Source organism: Acomys russatus, chromosome 26, assembly GCF_903995435.1.
Source record: "Acomys russatus chromosome 26, mAcoRus1.1, whole genome shotgun sequence".
Lineage (NCBI taxonomy): Eukaryota > Metazoa > Chordata > Mammalia > Rodentia > Muridae > Acomys > Acomys russatus.
Window position 1 is genome coordinate 45044933 of NC_067162.1, and position 27733 is coordinate 45072665.

Genomic DNA, 27733 nt, shown 5'->3' on the forward strand with positions numbered 1-27733 from the left:
GCATGTGCCACTCAGACGTATAATCAAGCATGCACATTGACACAAAAAATAAGTTGCTGGGTGTTTTGCTTGTTTGTTTGTTTGTTTGTTTTTTCGAGACATGGTTTCTCTGTGTAGCCCTGGCTTTCCTGGAACTCTCTTTGTAAACCAGGCTGTCCTAGAACTCACAGAGATCCCCTGACTCTACCTCCTGAGTGCCGGGATTAAAGTTGTGCACCACCACGCCCAGCATAAAATAAGTATTAAAGAAAAAGAAAAGAAAAGAAAAGAAAAGAAGCCAACCTCACTACGCCCCTCAGTAACCCTACTGCTCATCCTGTCGCACTCCAACTAAGGAGGCCCCAGACAGTAATTGACTCCCCTGGGTGTCTTCACCGGTGGCGGACTATCCTTAGTCTTGTCCTGTCTGCCACTTGCTTTAAATAACATTCTCTGACTGCTTGTAAGCTCCACGGGCTTTTTATTTCTACTCCTTGCAAAAAGGCCAAGAACATGGACACACTGGACTCCCAACCTTGACTGCCTGTGATGTCCCCCTACCGCTTTTCACCCTGGCAAGGTACACACCCGCGTCCCCCCCCCCCCCCCCCCCGTGCCCCCACAACCCAAGAAGCAGGACCCCCAAAAATCACAAAGGAGCTTTATTTATAAATCTCGCTTAGGACATGGGTTCCGTACCTGTAAAACAACTTGTAAAAAGCAGAGGGCCTCCTCTGGCGGGAAGTCCTTGTATGCTGTGCCCTTGAGGGCCAGGGTCCATGATCGCAGTGGCCGGAGGGCGGGACGGCCTCCTCTTCACCAAGCCAAGGTCTGGGTTGGCAAGAACGTGGAAGTGACAGATGATGTCTGCTCAACTGGGGCCAGAGACCTGCTGCGTTCCTCTCTGGCCAACCCTGTCTTTGTCCAGGGCCCAGTTCGCTGTCCCCATCCAGCTGCCCAGGTAGCCGTGCCCCCAACACCCAGGGCAAGGGGCAGTGGGGCAAGGAGCTGCCACATAAGTCCCACCACGTGGTAGCTTCTCAGGCTTCAGGCTCCAATTCACCATCATCTTGGTAAGCCCCCAACTCATCCATCCAGACTAGAAGAAAGAGGGGATCAAAATCAGGAAGGGGGCCCGGGCAGTGGTGGCACACACCTTTAATTCCAGCACTTGGGAGGCAGAGGTAGGCAGATCGCTGTGAGTCCGAGGCCAGGACAGTCAAGGCTACACAGAGAAATCCTGTCTTGAAAAACAAAAAACCAAAAACAAACAAACAAAAATCAAGAGGGGGTTCCCTTCACCTTAACGTGTCCTCTGCCCAACCTTCTTCATCCAAGGCCCCCACAGCCTAGCATCAGGGTCACCAAAGGCTAAGACATCCCCAGTGCCTCGAGTCCACCACTTGGTCCCTCCTGGGGACTTGAGGAGATCAGAGTCTCCTCGTGCTTATGGATCTGGGGGAGGTGTCCAAGTTGGGGTGCTTCCTCAGGACTCCTGGAGTATGTGACAAGTGTTTCCAGCTTTCAGGGCCCTGGTGTAGTCCACTGCTGTTCTGTTTTAATCATCCCCATAGGCAGCATCAACAGCACCGGCACGTGCAGGGCCTGAGGTTCTTGCCTGACCTCCACCTCTCTTGTCTTCCCTGCACAGAGGATGACATTGAGGCTCAGGAAGCCCTGAGGGGCAGGTAGAATTCAGGCTCAGGAAGCCCTGAGAGGCAGGTAGAATTCAGGCTCAGGAATTCTGGAAGCGTGGTGGTTCCAGAAACTGTGGGTTCAAGAGACTGCGTGGGCCACCCCTCTGGATCTGCGCACCTCACAGTCGTCCAAACTTAAAAGGGACTTCTCCCAGGGTTCAGAAGCCTCCATAAGTGCTCAGTTTTGAGCCGGGCATGGTGGCGCACCTGCACTTGGGAGGCAGAGGCAGGCGGATCGCTGTGAGTTCAAGGCCAGCCTGGTCTACAAAGTGGCTCCAGGACAGCCAAGGCTAACACAGAGAGACCTTGTCTCAAAAAACCAAAAAAAAAAAAAAAAAAAAAAAAAAAAAAGCCAGGCATGGCGGCACACGCCTTTAATCCCAGCACTCGGGAGGCAGAGGCAGGGGGATCGCTGTGAATTCGAGGCCAGCCTGGTCTACAAAGTGAGTCCAGGATGGCCAAGGCTACACAGAGAAACCCTGTCTCGGGGAAAAAAAAACAAAAAACAAAAAAAGTGCTCAGCTTTCGCCTGAAATGTCACCCCACAATTTTGTGGGATAACTAGTGACCTTGGGAACTCTACAGGAGGGGATGCTGAGGCCTGGGGAGAGACCTGGGCTTATGGCAAAGCTGAGGCCTGGGTCTCTGCTGTCTTGCGTGTCTGCATAGACACTAGCTGTGAGCGGGGAAGAAATGGGCCGGGAGCCTGGCTCCTTCTCCCACCTCACTGTGGGCATTCAGGGGAGTTAAGGTCCTTTCCTCCTTCAGCCCCTAGTGTTGGAATGAGAGAAAGTGGAGGTGTGCCTCCATCACATCGCTTCTCCTGGTGAGGGGCTCTGGGAAGGGCCTCAAAAGAGACTGAGTGCTGGGGTTTGGCTAGAGCTTGTCCCCAGAGGGCCCTGTGTCCTCTCCTGGAAGCTTGGTCCTCCATGTGGTGATACTGAGGTGACGGTTTCTTTAAGAGGGTGGCCTGGCAGACTGGTAACTGGTGTGGTTGGCTGCCTTCTACAGGGATCCAGGGTGGTGCTCTGGGCTCTCAGCCTATCAACTGAGAGTTACTCCTACCTCTCCCTGCGACCTATTCCTTGTGGGCCTGCTCCTCCAGGATGCCACCCACCCCGATGGGACTCAATGATGTCTCTACATCATTTATTTATCAGCCTCAGTTTACCCATCTGTAGCCAAGGGGTGAGGTCTATACTAAGTCAGTTCCCAAGGACCTGTGAGAAAATGACCCATTCCCTTAGCATGGGCCACCAGCCCCGCTGTCCCCCGTCAGTCACCTTTTTTCCCCTTTGGTGTTGGGAATAATAAAGTCAGAGCCATGAGCGCTCCGCCCACCCCTGAGCATAGGCAACCCCTTTGCAACATTTATTTTGAGACAGGGTCTGGCTAAGTTGCCCTGGCTGGCCTTGAGCTTTCTTTGGAGTTCAGGCAGCCTTGGGCTTGTGCTTCCCCTGTCTCGGTTTTTCCAGTAGCTGGGATTGTGGACCTGCCCCACCAGGCCTGGCTCAATGCATCTCCATTCAGTGCACAGGAGAGTGGTTCCTCTCCTACCAACTCCGAGGGCATCAAAAGGAGACAGAGGAGATGCCAGTCTGCACCCCACCCTGTCATGCTGTCTGTCCAGGAACATTTCCCTCACACCTGGAAGACCCAAGAATAGCTACCACCTAGCGTAGGGCTGTTTCCCAGTCTATCCTGTTGTCCGAGTGCCATGGAGGATTCTGCCCACTGCTGTTGTGCTAAGACATGGCATGGGGACCAGCCCAGACCAATCCATCCTCCTCCCAGCTGCCAGCAGGGTCTGCCCAGGCAATTGTTCGATGAGCCACAACTTGCCAGGCAGGGCTGGCATCATGGCGAAGGGGCCCAGACTGGAATGGCCAAAGAGAGGAGCATATATTAACAAGCTCGGGGGGGAGGGGGAGATGGGAACCAGGTCAGGCCATGACACGGAAGGGGTCCTGGGAGCGGTCTCCTGTGTAGTGGTGTTGCCTCACCTGGCTGCTTGGAGTCCCTGGAGAGCCCCACTCCAGTCGGAGTTGGGGGCGTAACGATGATGTGGGGAACGCTCAGGTGATTGTCACTCAGCACGGGGGCCTCGTCATGGCTGCTGCTGCTGCTGCTGACACACATCTTAAAGCCTGAGGGACACATGACATGACAGAAAGGACATCATCAGCCCCTCTGGGCAGTGCCTGCCAAAGTCACCCAGTCCCTCTGCCACACTCTGAGAGTGCCCACACTCCACAAAGGGATGCTGCCTTTCTCACTGCACTGATGGGGAAACCGAGGCGCAGGAGATGGAAAGGCATCTCACACAGCTCCATGAGGACACTGAGCTCTGCCTGTCCCCAGAGATATGCTTGCAAGCGATGATAGGCCTTGAGTGGCATCTCCTCAGAGTGTTTTCTACAAGTCTCCATGCTGGTTGCATGCTTCTCCTGAGCCTGGGAATGTCCCTTGATGGTCTAGTTGTGAGCCTAGACTTTAACAGCTGAGCCATCTCTCCAGCCACTGGGAATATCTTTGTATGAAGGCTATTCAGGGAAAGCCCTGGTCCTTTTTTTTGTGCACATGTGTGAGGTAAGGTCTTGCTTCATGACTTGGGCTGTCCTCAAACATGTAGTAACTATGTCACCTCAGCTTCCTAGGCACTGGGACAACAGGCATGCGTCACTAAGCCTCAATTCAAATGTTCCAGCTGCCTGTGCCACCTTGTCAGTTTGGACATGTCCCTAATTCAGCACGGCTGCTCTCACCCTCCCAAGCTACAGATCTCCAGTGAGTTGTCGCTACCTGTCTGTACTGGTTTGAGTGAGAATGGCTCCCCCAGGTTCGTATATTTGAATGCTTGGGTCCCAGCTGGTGGAACTGCTTGGGAAGGATTAGGAGGCGTGGTCTTGTTGGAGGAGGTGTGTCACTGGGGGTGCTATTCTGAGTGTGTGCTCTCTATCTCTGCCTCCTGCTCACGGGTCAGATGGAAGCTCTCAGCCACTGTTCCAGCACCATGACTGCTGCCATACTCCCCAGCGTGATGGTCTCCAAAGTCACTGGCTTCCTCCATCCCCTCACACAGCCCTGGCTGTCCTGGACTCACTTTGTAGACCAGGCTGGTCTCGAACTCACAGTGACCCCCCAGCCTCTGCCTCCTGAGTACTGGGATTAAACGGCTCACACCTTTGCATATGCTGGCCCCCTATTTGGAATGCACTCTCTGTTACCAGGGAATGAGTTTCTATCCATCTCTCAAACCCTAGCATAGTATGTTCATTTTGGGGGAACATGGTTCAGGCTATGAACGCATGACTGCTCTGAGCTGTCTGTGTTTACTTATTCACAGGCACTGAGGGGGAAGCTCTTATCTCTTGCTTTTGATGAGGGCACCTCAAGGTAGCCACCATTTTCTTATTTGTCCCCATAAGCCCAGCACAGATCCTGGAGCAGAGCAAGTGGCAAGGTTTTTTTATTCTAAATTAAATAATCAAAACCTTCAGATACCTTTGAATTTGGGGTCCTGTCTTTATCCTAAAGACTTGGGGTCTGTGTGGAGTGGAGGAAGCCCTGAGTGAATATGTATCATTGGCATGGGCACTGCCATGTCAAGAATCCCTGTATCTCAGATCCACAGAGACGGCAAAGCCTCCCTCGGTCCAGGAGGGATGCTGACAGCAGCTTCCTTCTCCTGGATGTTTAGTCCAGATGATGCTCCCCTACAGAGACCTGGCACCAAGACTAGCCAACCCCTCTTCCTTATGTTGTACACAAGAGTGCACCAAGTTTCCCTGCTGTGGTTATACAGTGGCTACCCTCCACAGGGAAAGCACGGCCTGACTGAGCCCAGCTTTTCTGTCTGTGTGTCTGTCCCTCCCTTCATTCCCACACAGCCTTGGTCAGATTTCCAGGAACAAGTGCTGCAGGATGCAACAGGGGGCTAAAAATCATAGAGTCCTAAGTGACTGTCCCTAACTCAACACAGGGAAGCCCCGGCCACTGTCAGGGTGTCCCCAAGATGTGGTACTTCCGTCCTAGTGGGGAGCAGACTTGGGATTCATTCTAAAGAACAGAATGGGGGCTGGAGGGATGGCTCAGAGGTTGAGAGCACTGACTGCTTTTCTCTAGAGGTCCTGAGTTCAATTCCCACAACCACATGGTGGCTCATAACCATTTACATATATATATATATATATATATATATATATATATATATATATATATATTTTTTTTTTTTTTTTTTTAAATGGGAAGAAATGACAGTCCTTGGGCCAATGGCCATGTGGGAGGTTCTATTTTTTTCTTTTCCTTTCTTTGGTTTGAGACAGGGTCTCATTATGTATCCCAGGCTAGTCACAAACTTTTAATCCTCCTGCCTCAGCCCCCTCAGTGCTGGGATTACAGGCATGAGCCCCCATGACCTCTTAACCCACAACAGAACAGGACACAAAGGCTCAAGGTACCTCCCTGGTAAGGATACTGGGTGTCATCACGGGTAAGCACCACACTGTGTGTGCACAGTCGCATGGTCATATGGCAGTGTCAGGGAGGGGTCAGCACCCTCTGTGACTCCACAGGTGGGGCAGCCAGGGGTGTATCCCTGTGACTGAGTGTGACCTGTCTTAGTGAGGCCCGTCATGGTCCTCCTAGCAACTCATCATATGTAAAGGACCTTGAGGAGCAGCTGGCACTGGCAGCATTGGTGGCCTTATACATAGGGTGGGGGTTGGGGGACTGGAGTTGGCGCCTGGCCTCATCTCATAGGGGGCCACCAACAGATGGACACACTTCTTCACCAATACCTTAAAGGAGCCAGCTTCTTAGGTCTCTCCCAGGAGAAGCTACCAGCCTATTGGCTAAGGATTCTGGCAGTTTGGAAGGCAGTGATAGAAAAGCTACAGCTCAAAATCCCCAGAGGATACAGGCCCCTGTGGAGGACCACTTGGCCCTCCTGTGATCCAAGCTCATGGTAGCTCCTCTCTGCTGTCCTCTATCACCCTGAACCCCTGGGTCGATGACCTCCCAGCTGCCACTACACCATGGCCTTCTGAAAGCCAGGCGTGAGGCCTGACTCTGTGTCGCCCTTGCTTTTAGCCTGTGCTCCTCACCCTGTTCCTTTTCCTATTGACAAAAATTAGAAGCCAAGCTATCCATCTCTGTTGGGAAACAGTCACCATGGTGACCAAAACATGGCCAGCATCTCTCTCCTCATCTTCCTCACTCCTACTTTCACCCCATCTTACTCTGAGGCCTGCCAAGCTCCAGCCCATCTTTCAATCCCTTCCCCTGACTTAGAGACCCTGAACTTCCTTGGCTGAGACATTCTAGCACAGGCTAGACACAAGGGTGTCACACAGGAGCCAGCATGGAAAGCAGCCAAGGGCGTTGCTAGGCACCAAGCCCTGTTCCCGGTGTGTGTGTGTGTGTGTGTGTGTGTGTGTGTGTGTGTAATGATCTTTCCCCTATGTCCATAGCGCCCTCTGCCAAGCTCTACCTGCCCATTACACAGATGTAAAAACTGAGGAGCAGAGAGAGCAATAACTCAGAAATGGCTGACCATTTAGAAAGGAATAGCCAGGGTCCCCAAGCCAACTCCCAGTGCTGGTACTTCCTGTTCCAGCAATCATGAAAGATGCAGCACACAGTTCCCTGTACAGAGCTCTACAGTAACTACCCCTGCCTTGGTAGCAGGCTGGCACCTACAACTCTACCTCTGTGGTAGCCAAGGATCCACAGGGATGGCAGGGCACGAACCCACCCTGATCATGCTGTTTATAAGCAGGCAGCCTAAAGGTCCCGGAATAAGAGCTGTGGCTGGCCAGCCCCTTCTGCCCCACACCAGGATGATCCCCAGAAAGTTGGTCCAGGACCAGTCTGACATCCCAACGGGCCAACAGAGCATCACAGCCTGGGCACATGCATGCCCACCTTAAATCTGAAAGCAAAGCCTGGCTATGTGGGCAGAGCTCGCATCTGGGCCCTTTGTATGTGACTGAGTGAAAGACTTACATAGCCAGGGGCCTTGGGGATTGGGCCCTGAGAGACCTTAACACAAGGAGATGCTGATCATCCCACAGCGACAGAGGGGCCTCCCGCTCATGAGAGAGCTTCCCTCCTCACCAGCCCTACCAACCAATAGTAAAGAATCACTCTCTGCTGGCAGGACTTAAGTCCTAACAAGGTGTGGAGCTTGAGCACAGAGCCCTCAGCTTAAGCTGGAAGTATGTGGGGCTCGAGGATTCCAGGAAAAAAGCTTGATGCAGGGAGGATGGGGGAGGAGGAGAAGGTGGGAGGAGGTGGGGAGGGGGGGAGAAGGAGGAAGCAGGGAGAAAGGAAGGGGGCAGGAGAATAAGAGGGAGGCAGGGAGGTGGAGATGGGAGTAAACAGGGAAGAGGAAGGGAGACTGGGAGAAGAAATGAGAGGGGAGGGAGGGAGAGGGGAGGGAGGGAGAGGGGAGGGGCAGCTCCCTGGCCTCCCCCTAAACCCCAGTGCGCAGGCTCACAGCCTTTGGGCAGAAGCAAAGCTCTCGGGAGGATTAGGCAACAGTGAAGATTACAACACAAATGCTAGCCACCCTAGGGGCCACAGCTGTCATGTCAGTTCCACGCCTGCCCCTGGCTATTCGAAGCCTGTTTCCAGAGGGGCAGGTGAGGCCGGCTGCAGACCAGGGACCCAGGCTTGTGGTAGGCCTGGAGCCTATGCAGGAGTCCTTCCTGGGCTGTGCCAAGTGCTGGGGTCTCCTGCCTTGACCTTCCTTCTCTGCAGCACGCCAGTCTCTAGGCAAACCAGACCCCACAGACCCAGCCTAAAGCTGAACTCAGACGTGGGACACACAACCTTGGCAAGGATGGGCTTAGAGCTAGCTCTGCCCTCTGCTGGCTGTGGTGGCGACGATCCCATGGCTGCCTGTGGGAGGAATCTGAGGTTTCTTCTGACTTTGAGCCAGGGCTTCCCACAGCCAAGGCTGGCCTTACCCTCCCAACCCTCCTGCCCACAACTCCCAAGTGCTGGGATTGCAAGGGTGCCTCACCACACCCATATTTCTTCCTATTGTCTCCTTTTGGCTTTTACCCTGGGAAACAGTTACCCAGAAGTCTCCTTTACCCCCAAAGGGGCTGAGTCTCTGCTTTCCGTGAGCCAGGCACTGGCCGCAAAAGCTTCCTGGAGGTTAAAGCAGCCCCGGTTGGGAACCCCCGAACTAGGGTGACTGTGCAGATGGGTGTCTTGGCTCTTTGGCTCCTTGAGCCTTGATCTCCCTGGCTGTTAAAAAATGGAGCTTATAGAAACCATATGCATGTGGGCTACATGGCCTGCAGGAGTCCCACTGGCAAGGCACTGGGGGACACTAAGCTGGTTGCTGTCTCCCCACCAAGCTGGCCAACCCCCTGCTGCAGCCTCTCCAGATGAGGTAAGCAGGGCCTGTTACTCCCCTGATAGTCACCTGTGCCTCTAACCCTTTCTGCCTCAGCTCTCATTCCTGACTGTTCTAAAGCTCAGGGCCAAGGGAGCTCATGCCCATGACCCCTCATCTAGCTTACCTAGGATCCCCTGCGCTCAGCAATCCCCTAAGCTTCCCCAGGTCACGACAGGCTCAGGTAAAGTTCTGGTCCTGAGCAGGCATTTATGGCTCACAGGTGCCCTCTACTGGCTCTTTGTAAAACAGCACTCGGGGCTGCTGGGAGCCTGTCCAATGACTCCCCTCTTCAAGGAAGCAACTTTCACACCCAAGACACAGCAACCTGCCAAAACCAGCACAGCTGGAGGCAGACAGAAGTTGGCAGTGGCTCCACCTGTTTCAAATTCCTATTTCTCCCCTGATGAGGGTACAAAATGACCCCCACAGAAGGGCTAGACCAATGTTTCTCAACCTGAGTGTCGTGACCCCACAAACAACCCTTTCACAAGAGTCACCTAAGACTGTTGGAAAACACAGACATTTACATTATAATTCATAACAGTATCAAAATTACAGTTGTGAAGCAGCAATGGAAATAATTTTATGGTTGGGCAGGGTGGTCACCACAACATAAGGAACTATAGTAAAGGGTCACAGCTAGGGAGGTTGAGAACCACTGGGCTAGACTGTCATTAATATATCCCATCAAAGAACACCTCTTATTGCACCTTCCAGGGGTACCAGCTGTCACTAATGCCAGGCAATTCATCTTTAGCACGTCCTCAACAAACGAACCAATCCCAGGCACCTGGAGTGCAGATGCACCCATGTGTACGCCAGGAGGCTCTACCAGTCTCTGAATACAGCCGGGGTGGATGCTACACAGAATATTACTGGTTCTGGGAGCTGGAAGTGATCTTAGCAGGTAGAGAGCTCTCCCAGTATGCACAATGCCTTGGGGTCCATCCATAGCAGCATATAGAAAGGGGGTGATGGCACAGGCCTGCAACCTCAGGCTTCAGGATAAGGTAGAGGCAGAAGGATCAAGAGTTCAGCCTCTGGCTGCAGAGATGGCTCAGAGGTTAAGAGCCCTGGCTGCTCTTCTAGAGGTCCTGAGTTCAATTCCCAGCAACCACATGGTGGCTCACAACCATCCATAATGTGATCTGATGCCCTCTTCTGGCCTGCAGGTGTACATGCAGGCAGAGGACTGTATACATAATAAAATCAGTGAAAGAAAGAAAGAAAGCTCAGTCTCAGCATGGTACCTGGGAGTCACCTTTCCCTTTCTTGTTGAATGGCCATGGACTTGGGAAAGAGGCCTGTCTGGGCCAGGACTGCCCACTTGTTGCATCACACCTCTGTTACTCGCTTCTGACTACAGGACCAATCCCGGCTCTGGCCCTGGAGGAGCTCCGGTCTGGCAATAGCATCTATTATGCACCAACTGTGTGCCAAGCATTGACACCGTGCGCTGGGCACACAACGGAGACCAAAATGACCCCACAGATGCTTCTCTGCCTGCCCCACTGAGCCCTCCCTGCCTCATACCCAGGTTCCAGCCAGAGAAAGAACGGGGGTGGGGGGGGAGAAATGGTTTCCCTATCAAAGGTAGCTAGCCAGTATTCCATAACCCTCCCCCACCTTGTGCCTGTTGTCTCCAGCCCTGGACATTCCGCCAAGCTCTATCACATGCTTCCCCTTTGTGCCAAGTAGGCAATCATGTGAGGTCCTGCCTACGTCAGGACGGAAGGCGGTGAGTGTTGGCTCTGGGTAAACTCACTTCATATCCTTTTCACCAAAAGCAGCTGCCAGGTGACTTAAAAAAAAAGATTTATTTATTATTATGTGTTTATCTATTATTAATTATTAATTAATTAATTTATTTATTATGTACATCTGCAGGTCAGAAGAAGGCACCAGATCTCATTATAGATGGTTGTGAGCCACCATGTGGTTGCTGGGATTTGAACTCAGAACCTCTAGAAGAGTAGTTAGTGCTCTTAACCTCTGAGCCATCGCTCCAGTCCCGCCAGGCGACTTCTTACTCATGCTTTTCTTTGGGGGGAGGGAAAGCACTGAGATCATTCTTCCCAACAAATGGACTACACGGATTGCAGGGTCTGCTTGGGGAAAGAAGGGACAGACCCCCGGGTAAACACTTCACTGGGAAGGGCCACCATGCTGAGACATGGTGAAGTCACACAGAAACTTAGGAGTCTGGGTTGGTCCCAAGAGGCATGAGGACAAACCACAGACCATTGCTGGCTTGAGGGGAGATGGTGGGAGTTCAGGAGGATGCTCAGAGGGGCCCAATCCAAGCAGCAGGAGGGACAGAGAAGGGTGCTAGGGCAGCTGCTGCCTTAGCAAAGGCCCTAGGGGCAGGAAACAGGGGCTGAGCAGACAGAGAAAGCTAAGACTCTCTCAGAACTCAAAGGGCAAATGCGGGTGAGGGATCCAGACTTCTAGCCCTTCATGTCCCTTCCCTCTCTTTTTTTAATCCCAAGCACAGGAAAAGCCTAGTGTTGCCACAGATGCTGCCATGGCTGACGGCTCTGCTAGTTTTTACCTTTTCACAACAGCCTGGGCCCAACAGAGATGCTTTAAAATCTCTTTTCAATTAAGGGAAAAGCTCCTGTTTGCGTCAGGGCCCTGCATCTGGAGCTTGCACGGGGAGGGGCCTGTGAAGAGGTTCCCAGGGAGTCCAGGCTAAGGGCTGGCCTCCCGCCTGCTCGCCTGTACATCCAGCAACCAGTGTCTGCCATCCTGCAGGGCCCTCAGGGAAGGCTGCTGGGTCTCAGCTATTGTGAAGGAGTTCAAAGGGTCCAACCCTGGCCTCATCACCGGTCAGCTTTGGCCTTTTCTCCTTGCCCTCAGCCTGTCAGCCCTAAACTGGACACAGGAGGGTGGCCATAGCTTAGTCGCTGGAAACAAACAAAGTCGGACTCACTGCACACATCTGTCATCTCTGGGTCAACCGTGCACACATGCCTTCCCAGGACCTGGGAAGCTGAGGCAGGAGGATTGCCCTGTTTCATTTGTTTACTTCTTGAGATAAGGCCTTGCTCCTCTGCGCGGGCCTTGGACTCTTGATCCTCCTGCCTCAGCCTCCTGCATTCGAAGGTGACAGTGTGTACATCACCACATCCTACTCTGTGCAATTTGTTTTTCTCTAAAATCTGGCCCATTCTCATTGTGGGACACGCGTACGCACACAGACACAGACACACATAGACACACACAGCAACCTCAGTTGAGAAGCACAGGTGTGATTTGTATAATCCCAGCATTTGGGAAGCTGAGGCAGGAGGATGGCTGTTGAATTTGAGGCTATCCTTGGCTACAAAGTAAGTTCCAGGCCAGCCCGGGCTATAGAATAAACTATGTCTCAAGAAAATTGTGTGTGTGTGTGCGCGCGTGTGTTGTGCAGGTGTGAGTGTGTCATTGTTCTTGATAATAACCTGGTATGTGTTCATGGCTCGGAGTAGGGACCTGAGAGCTGTTGGTTTCCTGTCCTTGGCACAGCCCATCGCACACTAGGAAAGGTGTAGCCACACAAGGGGCTGAAGCACCCCCACACCAGGAGGCTCCATTCCCACAGAGTACATTCCACTGGCAGTGTGTTTTGAGGATATTTACTGCCCTCTCTGAGCACTCAAGAAGCTGAGGCAGGAGGATTATGAGCTGGAGGTCTGCCTGGACCCAACTCTCATCAAAAGAAGAAAGGAAAAAAAAAAAAAAAGAAAGAAAGAAAAGAAAAGAAACAGTCCCACCCCCACCCCCCAAAGGCATTTTCCACCATAAGATTGCGAAATGATAATGACAGATATCTGTCAGCACGTCCGTCTGCCATGTGATAGGTGGAGGTGGGGAGCACCAGGTTCGACTGCTAGGTCATTTGGCAAAGTCCTGAAACTATCAAGGACCTAGTGTGTCATACAGAACACTAAAGTGTAAAAGGGACACGCTGGGGGACTGCTGGGGAAAGCTGCTGGGGATCGGCTCAAGCCACACTGCACATGCACCAAACTGTCATGGCACACAGAGAGGGTATTCTCTTCCCTGTATTCCTGCTGGTCCAACAACCCCTGTGGAACTAGCCCACCTCTGCCTCAGAGTTCTGTCATTAAGGGCCTGTGCCACCATGCCTGGCCAAGAAGTGGGGAAGGTGGGCTTGAGAGGGGTAGGCTGGCCAGCCTCCTGACCAGACACCTGCCTGTGTCCCGACAGATAAACAGCCAGTGTGGTGCTGACTTCTGAGTCTTGAGTGGCTTCAAGGCTCACTAAGTGGCTCCAGCACATGGGGTGGGGGTGGGGGACATGGGCGATTAGGGAGGGCATCTGCTCCCACCTACTGGGGTTGCCGAGGCTTAGCTTAAGCACTGGTGACAAGAAAGAAAAGAGGGTTAAGTCCTAGAGTGGGGCGGGGAGCTGGACATTGCGTGGAGTGGGGCTAGATCACGTACTCGTGAGTTTCAAACCAGCTTTCAAGGTCAGTGCACTCAGAGCTCAGCCTGCATAGGCTCTGTACAGAAGGTTCCAGAAGGAGATCTGGATCTGTTGTCAGGTCCCTGTGCTGACCACCCTGGGTGGCCTAGAACTTTCTATATAGCTGAAGATGACCTTGAACTTCTGATCCTCCTGCCTCCACCTGCTGAATACCAGAATTGACAACTGAGCACCAGTCTTTTTGTAGAAATAATAAACAAATATATTATAGATACATAATATACACATAAACACATACATATAAATATATACATACACATGGATATACACACATACACACCAGGCTGACCTCGAACTACAGAGATCCACCGGTGTCTGCCTCCTTAGTGCTGGCATTAAAGGTGCGAGAGCCACCATGCCCAGCTGGAAGAGGCAGAGGCAGGCAGATCTCTGTGAGTTCAAGGCCAGCTTGATCTACAAAGTGAGTCTAAGACAGCAAAAGCTACACAGAGAAACCTTGTCTTGGGAAAAAAAAAAAAAAAGAAGTCATATGCTGTCGTGCCTGGCCATACACATATAAATGCATACAGAACAGACACATAATTTGCATTTTGAAGACTTTGGCTATTCAGCCAGCTTTGGTAAACACGTACCCTGGTTTACCACTGTGCAGAAATCAATAGGCCTTTTGGCCTAGAACACTGAATGTTTTTCCTGTTTGTACAAAGATAGCACACAGTACTCAACTTGATAGATCTGAGTACAGAAACTACTAAATTATATTTTATAGTGTGTGTGTGTGGGGGGAGGGATTAAAAAGGATAGTTGGGACCCAGCACATGACACCTGGCCCATCTGCTGGGAAGCCAGGTTGCAGCAGACCCTGCCCTGGCTCCCCTCCCCCGAGACACTCTGGATGGCTCTCGTGTGTGTCGAAAGCTTTGGATTCCTGGCCTAGAAAGTTCTGAGTGGGAAATGGGGCAGGGGAAATGAAGGGGCTTTATTTAGTCTACTGACCCACACAGGCCAGTGCGCTGGTCTCATTGTCAGAGCTTGGGGTCTAATTGCTAGCCTAGGGGACTCTTGTTGGCTGGTGGTCCAGAGGGGCATTTAAGTAGCAGACCAGGGTTAGGGGTGGCTGTGGGGCTGGGACTGGCTCTCCTTCTCTTCCTTTCCTAGAGTCTTAGAGTTGGCTTTCAGAGCGAAAAGGCACCTATCTCTAAATGCTGAGGAGGGGCGTGGCCTGTTTGTCAGTCCTGCAGTGCAGAATTAGGCTGGCCAGGACTCTCTCTGAAGGCCATTCTACTCTCCTGTTCCCTTGGGACAGTGTTTCTCAACTTCCCTAAAGCTGCAGCCCTTTAATACAGTTCCTCATGATGTGGGGACACCCCTTCCTCCACCAACCATCCAATTATTGTCATGGCTACCTCATAACTGTAATTTAGCTACTGTTGTGACCCACGGGTTGAGAGCCGCTGCCTTGGGAGCTGTGACAATGGAGAAGCAGCCCCCCTCACCATCTTCCTTCTGAGTTCGCCAGAGGGCACAGACTGACTGACCAACTTTGTATTGTTGGCCTGGGCTCCCTCAGCAACTTGGCCTGACCTCTCCCTTCCAGCACAGGCAAGTGTCCTGAGGCTTGCTTAACAAAGGACCACAAACTGTGTGGCTTGAGACCTTGGGACTCTATCCTCCCACAGCTCTGGAGGCCACTGGCCTGCAGTGGAGGTGGTGTTGGGGCCAGGAACCCTAGGGGTGGCTCCTTCTTGCCTCTCCTGGTTCCAAGGGGCTCCCTTGTCTGCAGGCTCTCATAGCCATCTTCTCTGTCTCCCTGCCCATGCAGACGTCACCCACTGGGTTTACAGTTTAGATAAAGCCCCTCAAACCTAGTGTGAGCTCATCAAAGAGCCTCAGCTAACACACCTGCAAGGATCTCATTGCTAAAGGAAGAGACACAGGGGCCTCACACCCTGGGATCCTTACCTGAGGGGGATCCTGTTCAGCCTCCTGTAAATCGTCTCCCATCTTAGCTGCACTGAGTCCTTGACCTCTTGACCTTTAATGTCCTCATCTATAAAATGGGCTCCAAGGAAGGATAGCAGGCTACCAAGGAGAGTCTTGATACCCTATGAGCATATAGGGGAGGAAGTCCCCCTCAGTCACAGTCATAGGGGAGGGGAGTAAGGGGAAAATGAGAGGGAGGGAGGAATGGGAGGATACAAGGGATGGGATAACCACTGAGATGTAATATGAATAAATTTTTTAAAAAATGGGCTCCAGCTTCCTAGGGGCTGGAGAATGCCCAGCCTCAATGCCCAGCAATGCCACCACCGTCGGGTAGGGATCTGGTTGTATCTGAGGCCAGGACAGAAGCTAGACACACATGGGACTCCAGGTGGCTAAATGCCTTCTCTGGGAGTGGACCAGGGTTGTAAACTGGGCCAAGCTTTCTTTCACCAACAAGCATACTGAGTGTGCACTCTGTGTCTTTATTGTGCGGGGACCCTAAGAGGAGGCAAATATGCCTGTGTGAACATACAGACTAAGGAGGCACAGGAGAGGGGCTGGGGAGATGGCTCAGAGGTTAGGAGCACTGTCTGCTCTTCCAGAGGTCCTGAGTTCAATTCCCAGTAACCACACGATGAGCCATCTAGAGTGAGATCTGGTGCCCTCTTCTGGCATGCAGGGGAACAGGCAGGTAAAAACACTGTATACATAATAAATAAATCTTAAAAAGGGGGGGGGGCACAGGATAGATGCTGAGGAGCTGTGAGGGACCCCAACATTAGGCTGGACTGGACGGATACTGGAGCTACCCTGGGTATGAGAACCGTGTCTCTGGCAGAGGGACCAGTAGGTACAAAGGCCCGCTGGCAGGAGGAGATAAAAAATGGTGGGAAGCCGACTTTGGGGGAAGAACAGGTGTGGGAAGCAGGGGTCATTGAGGAGAGTGGCACTGAAGGAGCCAGTGTGCTATTGAGAAATTAGTATTTGGGGAATGGGAGGCTGGTGAGAAGGCTCAGCAGTCAGGAGCTCTTGCTGTTTTTGTAAAGGACCTGAGGCCCTCATTTGGTTCCTAGCACCCACCTCAGGCAGCTCACAACCCCCTGGAGTTCTAGCTTCCGGGGAATCTGAGTCCCTCTTCTGGCCTCACCTGACCTCAGGAGTGCAAACCCACACACATACACATAATTAAAAGTAAACGAATCTTTAAAAATATATTAGTTTTTAAAAGACTATATATTTTATGTGGATGAGTGTTTTGCTTGCATTTACGTTTGTGTTGGCAGAAGTTAGAAGATGATGTTGGACTCCCTGGATTTGGAGTTATGGACCGTTGTGGGTCACCATGTAAGGTGGGAATTAAACACAAACCTTTTGCAAGAACAAGTGCTCTTAAACTGCTCAGCCATCTTGCCACCCCATAACCTAGCTGTTTGTTTGTTTGTTTGTTTGTTATACAATGTTCTGTCTGCATGTACACCTGCACACCAGAAGAGGGCACCAGGTCTCATTATAGATGGTTGTGAGCCACCGCATGGTTGCTGGAAATTGAACTCAGGACCTTTGGAAGAGCAGCCAGCACTCTTAACCTCTGAGCCATCTCTCCAGCCCATTTGTTTGTTTTCCAATACAGGGCTGTCCTGAAACTCAATTTGTAGATCAGGCTGGCCTGGAACTCTCAGAGATCCACTTGCCTCTGCCTCCTGAGTGCTGGGATTAAATGCATGAGCCACCACTTCCCAGCACATTAAAAATAATTTAAGCGAGGGCTCATTGTGTAGCCCAGGCTAGCCCAGCTCACCATCCTCCTCTCTCCAGGGTCCACCACCACGACAGCTACACATTTCTGAGTGCCCTGGCCTCTAAGGGGATGGTGCTGTCGGTGGGTGAGCCCCCAGCAGAATCCACGGAAGGAACTTAGTAGAATTCTCCACAGGTGGCTGGGTGGAAGATGTCTCACTTTCCCCTGAAAACCCTGAGGCCAGAGACACACACAGGGGGCATCCTGACAGGGGGATTCATGGAAACTGGGTTTGGAGAGCTAAGCAGAGCCAGGCTCTGGGTGGCGGAATGCTGTGCTGTGCAGCAGATGTATGTGCCCTGTGTTGTACGCACAAGGGAGTAAAGCTGGTTTGGAGCCCTGAGGTGGCTTGGAGCCAGGCACCTTACAAGGGAGATTAGTCCACTGAGCCCCAGGGACAGAGGAGCTGGGAAAATCCTGGCTGAGTCTCTTTGCTTCTGTTGTCTCATGAGCCACAGCAGCACCCCTGCCCACCTCTAGGGGTGAATCGGCTCCAGGGTGAACCTAGCCTTATTGGAGGTTTAATCAAGCTAAGGACGTCACAGAGACACAGCACCCTGGAATGGGGCAGCCTGGGCACTCAGAAGCAAAGAGGAAAAGGCAGGAGGATAGAGGTGTGTGTGTGAGAGAGAGAGAGAGAGACAGACAGACAGACAGACAGACAGACAGACAGACAGACACACACACACACACAGAAACAGAAAGACAGACACAGACAGAAGGTTCCATGGTAGAGGAAGGTCTTAGGTCTTGACATAAGTTCGGTGAGGCATCTTGGGACTCTCTGCCCGTTCCATGCCCTGAGCCATTTCTAGGCTTTTGTGGGCTTCATCACCTCCAGGGACCAAGGCTGAGTGGCTGGAGGCAGGCCAAGTCTAACACACCCAAAGCACTCAATGAAAACCGCACGAGGTGACGAAGCTCCTCCTTGGTGCACAGTGTGGCTTTTAGGCTTGTGGTGGCGTGGGATGGAGGTGTGTCCTGTGGAGAATTAGTCTATGTCCCTGCCCGAACCATCTCAGGCATCCAGATATAACCAGGCTGGTCCCCACTGATGGTTAGGAGAAAGATAAAACATGTCCCGCCCCACTGGACCACAGGTCTATTACTCTTTAGTTAGAGATAGGGTGATGGTGTAGCCCAGACTGGCCTGGAACTGACTTGAAATTTGTAGAAATCCTCCTGCCTCAGACTCACAAGTGGTGGAATTACACATATATGCCTAAATATCCCTAAAAGGCGTATGTGTCACAGTCCTGATCCCCAGCCCATGGGGACACTTGTAGAAAGCAAGCCCAGTTTTGTCATTGAGGATACACACTAGAGACATATATGAAGACCCTGGCCTCTGCCCCAACCCTTTCTAATTTGGGCATCTCATTCTTTTTTTTAAATATAATTTATTTATTTTTATTTTATGTGCATTGATGTTTTGCCTGCATATATGTCTGTGTGAGGGTGTCAGATCTTGGAGTTATAGACAGCTGTGAGCTGCCGTGTAGGTGCTGGGAATTGAACCCGGGTCCTTTGGAAGAACAGTCAGTGCTCTTAACCGCCGATCTATCTCTCCAGTCCCCGAGCATCTCGTTCTTTACACTCTCCAATCACACGTGGTGTACCCAAACTAACCATGGATGGGATGATCTGAAACTGTGAGCCACAATAAACCTTTCATCTTTATAAGTTGTTTATCTCAGGCATTTTGTGTCAGTAATGTGAAGCTGGCTGAAGATCCACACTATGAAACTTTTTCCAGTCCTATGACACACAGGAATAGTCTATAACACACTGGAAAATACAATGCTCTGTGAACACAGCCAGGCAAAAAAATGGTCTATGCACAGGAGGCATCAGAATCTCTTAGAACCCTGGGGCCCACATGAACAAGGCATTGGGAGTTGTTGACACTGTAGAGAGAAAAGTACAGATGTCAGGGGCAGGGGGCAGTGGTCACAGTGGCAAGGCATTCTATGTGCACTAACAGGTCATCAGGGTAAACTTTATGTCTATGCTGGATGGTTACAGAAAAGTGACATCACAGAGATCAATGCTTTGTGCTGGGCACTAGGAGGACCCACAGGCACAGTAGAGGATGGATTCATAGCCACAGAGATAAAGGGTCCACAGGCTAAAGCTCATGGCCACAGCCACAGAAGGAGCCACTCAGGCCTTAACCACCCTGCCACCAGCTGCTCCATGTTCAGCCACTTCCACATGTGGGCACTCATTCATTCATCTGCTCGGTGAGCCTGGGGTCTTGGAGAGAGCCAGGTCTGGAGTGTGGTGGGGGCTGACTCTGCTACTCCAACATCTGGGCCACCTTGTAAGCGACACAGCACTCCCCCTTTGCTAACAGTCCCGGGGGAGCTGTCAGTCAAGATGCCCCACCCTCCCAAGGCCAAGGCATAAGACCTCAATTGGGATTGGGCCAATCAGATGTTGTCCTGTATCTGTCCCCCCAACACATACACACACACACACACACACACACACACACACACACAGAGAGAGAGAGAGAGAGAGAGAGAGAGAGAGAGAGAGAGAGAGAGAGAAGCTCAGAAGACATATGCAGCCACCTCTTCCTGGCCTTTTCATTCTTTTGGGGGCTAGGATGGGAATGGGGCGGGCAGAGATTCTCTCTGTCTTCCTAGAAGTTCATCTTATTATTATTATTATTTTTTGAGACAAGGTTTCTCTGTGTAGCTCTGGCTGTCCTAGAACTCACTCTGTAGACCAGGCTGGCTTCGAACTCAAAGATCTGCCTGCCTCTGCCTTCCAAGTGCCGGAATTAAAGGTGTGCACCACCACACCAGGCTCACCCCGCTCAGGTTCACTGCAATCAATGTTTTAGCCTGTACCCAGAGCCCTTAAGTCTCCTAAGACCCCAGACAAAGGACTGCAAATCCCAGGGGGCAAAAGGGCACAGGGATAATAGTAAGAGCTGCACCCTAGTAGTAGCCTGTGTGCCGGGTGCTTGACACTACTCAACACCCACAGCCTGTCATGACCACACTTGATGGACAAGGAAACCAAGGCCACTATTCTGGAGAGAGCTTGCAGGTTGGGGAACACAGGCCCCTGAGCAGGCTGATCTTAGAGGACAGAAGGGTAAGAGAAGGCTGAGGAAGGGAGCCTGGGGTGGGCAGGGAAGGGAACCTGTGTTCAGGCTGGTGGCTGAGCATGTAGGGTAGTGAGTATGTGTTTGGAAGTGGCCATCAAGAAAACATACCAGGGGGCTGGAGAGATGGCTCAGAGGTTAAGAACACTGTCTGCTCTTCCAAAGGTCCTGAGTTCAATTCCCAGCAACCACACATGGTGGCTCACAACCGTCTATAATGAGATCTGGTGCCCCTTTCTGGCCTGCAGGCACACATGCAGACAGAATGCTTACTGTACAAATAATAAATAAACAAATCTTAAAAAAAAAAAAAAAAAACTTATTATGTATATAGTGCTTTGCCTGCAGGTACACCGGCAGGCCGGAAGAGGGCATCAGATCACATTATAGATGGTTGTGAACCACCATGTGGTTGCTGGGAATTGAACTCAGGACCTCTGGAAGAACAGTCAGTGCTCTTAACCTCTGAGCCATCTCTCCAGGCCCCAAACAAATCTTTTTTAAAAAGAAAAAGAAAACACACCAGACAGTGAGAACAAAGGTTGGTATGGTCCTGTGGCCTGTGGGAGCTGGCTGATGGAGCCATATCCAAGCTGGATGACAAGTGGTTAGGTGGTATGCCTATGGTACTTGGCAAGGCTGTCCAGGGCAGGTCTGGACTTCAAGGCTGGGAGATAAGGGTGGGGACCATGCCTGTGTCACAGGGGCACATCAGAAGCCTTTGGGTGTCTCCCATGGGGGCCATGGGGGCTCAGGTGCCCTCTGGATATCAAACAAAGGTCTGTGCTGCCTCCGCCAACACTTCTCACTGATTCTGCACCCTTCTAGAACTAGCCAAGGTGACCTCTCACCTGGGTGATGGCAGGTATCCAGGGTGTCCTGGGAGGCAACTCCCTGAGTTATGTCTGGCTTCTCCCTCCCCAGGTACCCTCATTTTCTGGAACTTTCCCTCTAAGGAAGAAACTGAAGCCCTAGGGTACTGAATTCTGATGAAGGGAGGTGGGAGGAAGTTGCAGAGGCAGAGCAAGCATTTATAGTGTACCTACTGTATACATGGACTGCTTTTACAGATAGAGGTCCCATCAGTCCAGGCCAGCACCCCAAGCTTCTAGATCTCCTATACTATTTCCACCTCGGATCCTCCCCTTTCTGCTCCCCCATACCCCTTGCCCCCAAAGCCCACACTCTGCCTTACCTTTCAGACAGGAGGGCTTCAGTCCCATGGTGTCACCTCTGCAGGCCTGTGAAGAAAGGAGAGCACTCAGAGTCGGGGGTGGGTGGGGATGTCATCATAACGGCCACACGTGGCCGGACCCCTACATAGCCAGATGGGCACACAACAGGAAGTAGTGGAGGAACAAGCCAGCTGTGAAGTCAGAGTGCCTGCTGACCACATCTGGGCTTGTGCTGCGGGCAGAAGGCTGCTGTACAGGAAAGTTCAGGTGAAGCTGGTCAGGCCCCTTAACTTTTAGGGGCCACAGGGCAGTGGCCAGCTTCATAGAGGGAAGGCCCACAGGCTGTGGAGCAGATGAAACCTACCGTGGCAGGTAATCTTCCTAAATAACCTCTCCCCTGCTGATCTTCAAGGTTTCTAGTCGTTTGACCTCAGTGTCTACCTCATTCATTTATTGTGGTGCTGGGGACTGAACCCAGGACCTTGTGCATAGCAGGCGTATCCACTGTTCCACTGAGCCACAGCCCAGCCCCCTGTGCCCTCAATACCGATTCTTGGGATAGATTGAGCCATAACAGGCTGTGCCCCTGGTCTATAGAGCATTAGAACAGGTCTCACCCACATTCTCCTGACTTTCCTACCACTCTTGCCTTAGAACTCCAGAGATTGGGCTGGAGAGATGGCTCAGTGGTTAAGAGCCTGCTCTTCCAGAGGTCCTGAGTTCAATTCCCAGCACCCACATGGCAGCTCACAAGTGTTTGCAACTCCAAGACCTGACACCCCTACACTAACACATACACATAAATTAAAATTAAATAAATTATTAAAAAAAAAAAGAAAAATGAAAATGCACACCAAGCCAGGCACGGTGGTGCACACCTAGAATCCTTGCAACTCAGGAGGTCGAGGCTCGGAGATAAGTAATTCAAGGCTAGCTAGCCCCAGCTACACAGGGAACTTGGGGCCTGAGTGGGCTATGTGAGTGAGACCCTGTCTCAAAAGAACTCTCTCTCCCCCCACAGGACCCTACTGATTGAGGGGTCAAGGGTCATCTATCACTCAGCCCAGGTCTCAGCTCAGCTAGGAGAGTGGCCGTAAGTAAGCAGAGGGAAGTGACAAAGTGACAGGCTGCCACTTACCCTAAAGCCCAGGAGGCAACCCGGGTACCCGGGCATGAAGATCTCTCACTTTACACCTTAGTGGGGGTGAAGAGCCTCCCTTTAGAGTGACTGGGCTCTGTTTACAGTCCCTCTGGAACACAGGCTTGGAGACATAAAACCTTGTCACCGGATCTTCCTCAATGACAAACAGGCAGCTAGAAAACCCCACTTCCCCTTGCAGGGTCTATACCCCTCCAAGCAGGAGTGAGGGAAGGCTCACCCATTGTATGGCACAGGACACAGTCAAGGCTATGGGAAGAGACTCAGGAAGTGGGCAGTGAGGGTTTCTGTGGGCCTTGGAGACCAGTGTCCATCAGAGGTGACTTCGACACCCAGCTTTCATGGGTTTGCAACACATAGAAAAGGTCAGAAGTCACGATACGCACCTCATAGAGGGCAGGCTCCAAAGCCAAGTGCAGTGGTGCATGCCTGTAATCCCAGTACTCTGAGAGGCAGAGGCAGGCAGATCTCTGTGAGTTCGAGGCTATCCTGGTCTATACAGCAAGTCCAGGACAGCCAAGGCTACGCAGAAAAACCCTGTCTCAAACAAAACAAAACAAACAAACAAACAAAAAACAAAACAAACAAACAAACAAACCCCCCAAAAAACCAAAACAACAACAATAAAGGACAGGCTCCAGTCTATGTCTGGGGGAGACTGGGTCACACAAACCTAGAGCTGCTGAAGGACGGAGTGACAGGCCCCATACTGAAGGCAGGATGTCTGCGTCCTGTGTGGGACACATATATCCTCTGTGATTCAGTGTGGACCTGCGACTGGCCTGGGCTGGGCCTCTTTGCTTCCTCCTTTGGAATCTTGGCTACCTTAGCCAGAGTCCTGATTGTGCCATTAGCTGTTGTGAATGGAAGAATGCACAGCAAGTAGGCAGTTGGGCTGGGAGCCCCCCTGGCCATGGTCTCTGCCCAGTCACTTCTGCCAAGAGAGACTGAGTCACAGTGCCACTTCACCCCACCTCCTTAACAAAGCCCTCCTTTAAGGACCAGGCTGGGCAGGAGAAGTCAGAAGGGAGGAATGTGACCGTTGGCTAGGCGTGTGAACCTCAGAGGCTGGGGGAGGCTGGGCAGGGCAACCTGGTCTCTTAGCTGTTTTCCAAGCTCTTGCACAGAGCTGTTTCCTGCCTTGGGCATGCTGGGCACACCCACATCTGGGTTTCTTCCTTCTTTAGGAAAGTCACTTTATTTGTGTGGCAGGATTAGAGTTCTTTCAATTCCAGCCACAGCAACATGCTGAGAAACAGATGCTAGCCTTGGGGTACCTCCCTACCCCCACACCCCCAAGGCCAGGCTGCCAACCTGAGAGTCTCAGGGAAGCTAGAGAGGCCAAGGGCCACCAAAACCCCACCTGGGGCTAGCCCCAGCTTCCCAGGGGGTTACTGCCTGCTCTGGGCCACTTGGTGACACCCCATGCCTCACTTAGCCTCTTACAGACCATTAAAAACACCTTCTAAACAATAAAACCTACAGAGCAAGAAAGTGTCCATAGGGCAACTCCTATATTGTGCTGTGAGGAAACGTACTACCATCTTTCCTGGAGTAGTCAAGATTGTACATGGAGGGGGAAGATGGGTGGCGGTGGGAGGGGGAAGGTAGTTCAGTGGTGAAAAGCTGTAACTCCAGCTGCTTGGGATCCAATGACCTCCAAGGGCACCAGGTTTGTATATGGGGCAATATAGATGCAAGCGAAACACATACGAATAAATTTAATATTTTTTCCCGGATTGAACACAGGGACAGAGAGATGGGTACTGTGACCTTGGTGGCTACTATCGGGAGACCACGGCTGTGTGGGGCCTGGGAGGATGACACTCAAAATGGGTTTCTCTTTAGTGGGGTGTCCTCTATCAGTATCTAGGGTGGGCTCATTTCCCATGATTCTACAGGCCTGGCTAAACTTACCCTGCCCCAAGATGAACGCCATCCCCTGCTGCCTTGGGGCTAACACCTGGACTTTTCTACCTTCCTGCCTCAGTTTTCTGCCTTTAAAATGGGGACAAGAAGAGGCTCTGGGTAAAGGGCTGGTGTGAGTGTGAAAACAGCCAGTGCAGGTCTGGCACAGACCAACTGCTGGCTCAGCGACCTCAGCCCAGGAAGAGGACAAGTTGCTTTTAAAGTCTCCTGAGTGACCTACGCCTCCCTAGGGGACACACACTCCTGCCTGGTGTGTGCCCACCAGCTGAGCCCTTCCAGGGACAGATTAGACACAGCTTTCCAAGGCTTCGGGGGCTGGTAGAGGGATTAAGTCTTTCCATAAATACACAAGACTCTTTCCAGTGCAGAGCACTGGGACCCGGGCAAGGAGGACCAGGACAGGACCAGGCTATGTTGTGTCCTGGGTGGGAAAAGGGCTGTGGACAGGTAAGAGGTGTTCTGCTGGCGGCACAACCAGGACTTCCTGGAAGTGTCTCAGACTGAGAGAGACATCAGAGTCTGCAACTCAGGAGAAGCCATGTGGGACTCAGTTTCCTCATTTGCAAAACAGGGCGTGTTCTAATAGTTCTATCCTACATTGCGGCCAGAAGTCCTTCCTGCCCTCAGAGTCCCCAAGGGGAGCTGCGGGTCCTCTTTTTAATAAGCGCCCTCCCCAGATCTGCCGAGGCCAGCCCTGCCAAGAGAAGTGCCTGCTTCGAGCGGGTCGCCCTTTGCGGTTGCAAAGCTGCTTTGATGTACTGGGCGCCCCTAAGCGAGGCAGCTCATCAATAATACATTCGAAACACTTGGAGGGAAGCGGTTTCTCTCGAGGCGTTCTGCCCCCACCCCGCTCGAGTGCTCGCCAACCTGACAACCAGGCCGGGTGCATAGAGGGGCCTGAGGCTGCCACGCGCGGGACACGCCCCCGCCCGATGTCAGACACGCGGCCACAGGGGGCCCGAGCTGAGCAGCCCGAAGTCCGCGGGAAGTTGTGGGACGCCTGAGGCCAAAGGGTCCTCCATCACTCTGGGGTCCCCACTGCCTTAGGGTCTCCATAGGCCACCCCTCCTCCGTCTCCACCCTACCCGTGGTCCCTACCCTCCTGGGTTCCGCAACCTGCATCTCCACCGTCCCGGGGGCCTCACCCCGGGGTCCCCATCGTCCCAGGTATCTACGAGGGGTCCTGGGTCCCTCCCCACGTCCCAGATCTCCAAAGGCCAGGTCCCAGTGCGTCCGCCGTGGCGCGCACGGCACGCGCACACTCACCGCTTCCTGGGGCGCGCTGTGCGCGGACGCTGGCAACCGTGAGGGACACCAGGCGACGCGCCTGCAGCCGAGGGCCGCGGGGGTCATGGCCCGGCCTGCTCTCCCTGCAGCGGCGCTTGCCTCGGCCCCCGCCCGGCACCTGGAGGGCGGTGCCGCTCAGGCCGCTCCGCCCCACAGCCCGCCCAGGGCGCAGCCATAACCCCTGCCCGCCGCGCCTCCTTGCCCGCCTCCCCCACCCAAGCCGTGCTCTCTGCACCCCGGAAAGTTTGGGCATTGGCTGGCTGTCCTCAGTTCTGTGGAGAGGAAAAGGGTGTCCGGGTCCGCCTCCTGTGCATAGACGTAGAAGGAACGCCCCCAACTCGTCGTTGCTTTTGGGAGGTTCAGGTAGCATTGTGACCCGCGGGCTTCCCCGCTACTGGGTTCTGGCGTTTTGACTGGCCACGTGCCTCCGCCTGCCACAGCTGGCAGAGGACTTGAGGATGCAGACTAAAAGGACTCGGGCTGTCGCCTTCGGACTCTCTATATCACGGTTTCTTTTGTACTATTTGAGATAGGTCTCTTGTAGCCCACCCGGGCTGTCCTCGAACTGATCCTCTGGCCTCTCTCTCCCAAGTGCTGGGATTACGAGCATGGGGCAATGCCTAGTCTTCTTTGTTTTTGTGTTTCCGATGCCAAGGATATGACATGGTTTTCCCATCCCCCTCCTCCACAAGTCCAGCAAGCGTTCACCACTCACTGAGCAACGCAACCACACATTTTCAACACCCAGGTGTGACTCCCAGGCCTTATGTCTTAATGACTTTCTCAGAGGGTCTTCCTCGAAGTCCCCTCCCCCCCTCACCTGCCCAGCTCAGTTCCTTGCTATAAGCCTACAGTGTCCACTCTCCAAGCCCCAGGTCTCCACACCCTTGTGCTGTCCAGGACAGTGGAGTGGGATTCCTGAGGTAGACGCACAGGCATTCATGTTCCTACTGTGACCCATCACTAAAAAATGCACTGAGGACTCGGTCCCTGGCTTTGTTAAAGCCAAAGTGATAGGAAATTAATCATATATTCTTCAGAATTCCAACAGAAGTGGGCAGGTGGGTGGGATCGTCAAGGATGGTCCATGTCCCACCTTCCCCGCAGACACGATGGGACCTGCCCCAGCTTGAGCCCTCAGGAAGGTCTTGATGTGATATGGGCATTCCTGGGCAAACACCGTGCTCCTGCCTGCCATACTTGTCTCCAGGAGTGGACCAGGATGAGCAGAAGTGCTCAGGATCTGGCACAGGGCATTTGTCTTGGTCCTCAGCAGCACAGCATCTCTCATCACTTCCCCCAGGGCAGGGAGGGAACGCTTTCACATATCCATCTCTGCCTATCTGATGAACATTTGCCTCTCCCTGACCCCCTGACTTTCTTAGGGGCTCCCTGGTGCCTCCCAAGAGTCGACCACATGCCCCCTACCTGTGCATCATCTTCCACAAATCCCAGCAGACTACTTCCTGAGCTGTCAGTGGTCCTATGTCCAGGTTCTGCCCTCTGGAGCAACTGGGGCAGGTGACGAAGGAAGTATGGGAGCCCCTTGGGAGAGCAGCCAGCGTCCTTGAGTTCCTGTTCTGGCTGGTGAAGGACCTGCATAGCCCAACACAGGTGCTGGCAGAAGTCAGTTTGTCTTCCGGCTTCAAGTTCCCCCAGAGGTTGGGTTTGTTCTTTCCCACGAGTACTGATCTAGTACCAACAAGACAAGGGGCCTTGATGTCCCCATGAGACCCCTTCAA

General features: G+C 52.6%; 1 protein-coding gene across 1 annotated transcript; it reads right to left on the reverse strand.

The window, feature by feature from the left end:
- Positions 1–641: 641 nt before the first annotated feature.
- C26H16orf74 (chromosome 26 C16orf74 homolog) lies at positions 642–26096 on the reverse strand. The gene is made up of 4 exons (XM_051169308.1): positions 25971–26096; positions 21637–21682; positions 3680–3823; positions 642–1078 (listed from the first exon to the last, which is right to left on the reverse strand). The coding sequence occupies exons 1-4, from the start codon at positions 26055–26057 to the stop codon at positions 1020–1022; spliced, it is 336 nt and encodes a 111-aa protein (XP_051025265.1). The 5' UTR covers positions 26058–26096; the 3' UTR covers positions 642–1019.
- Positions 26097–27733: the final 1637 nt, after the last annotated feature.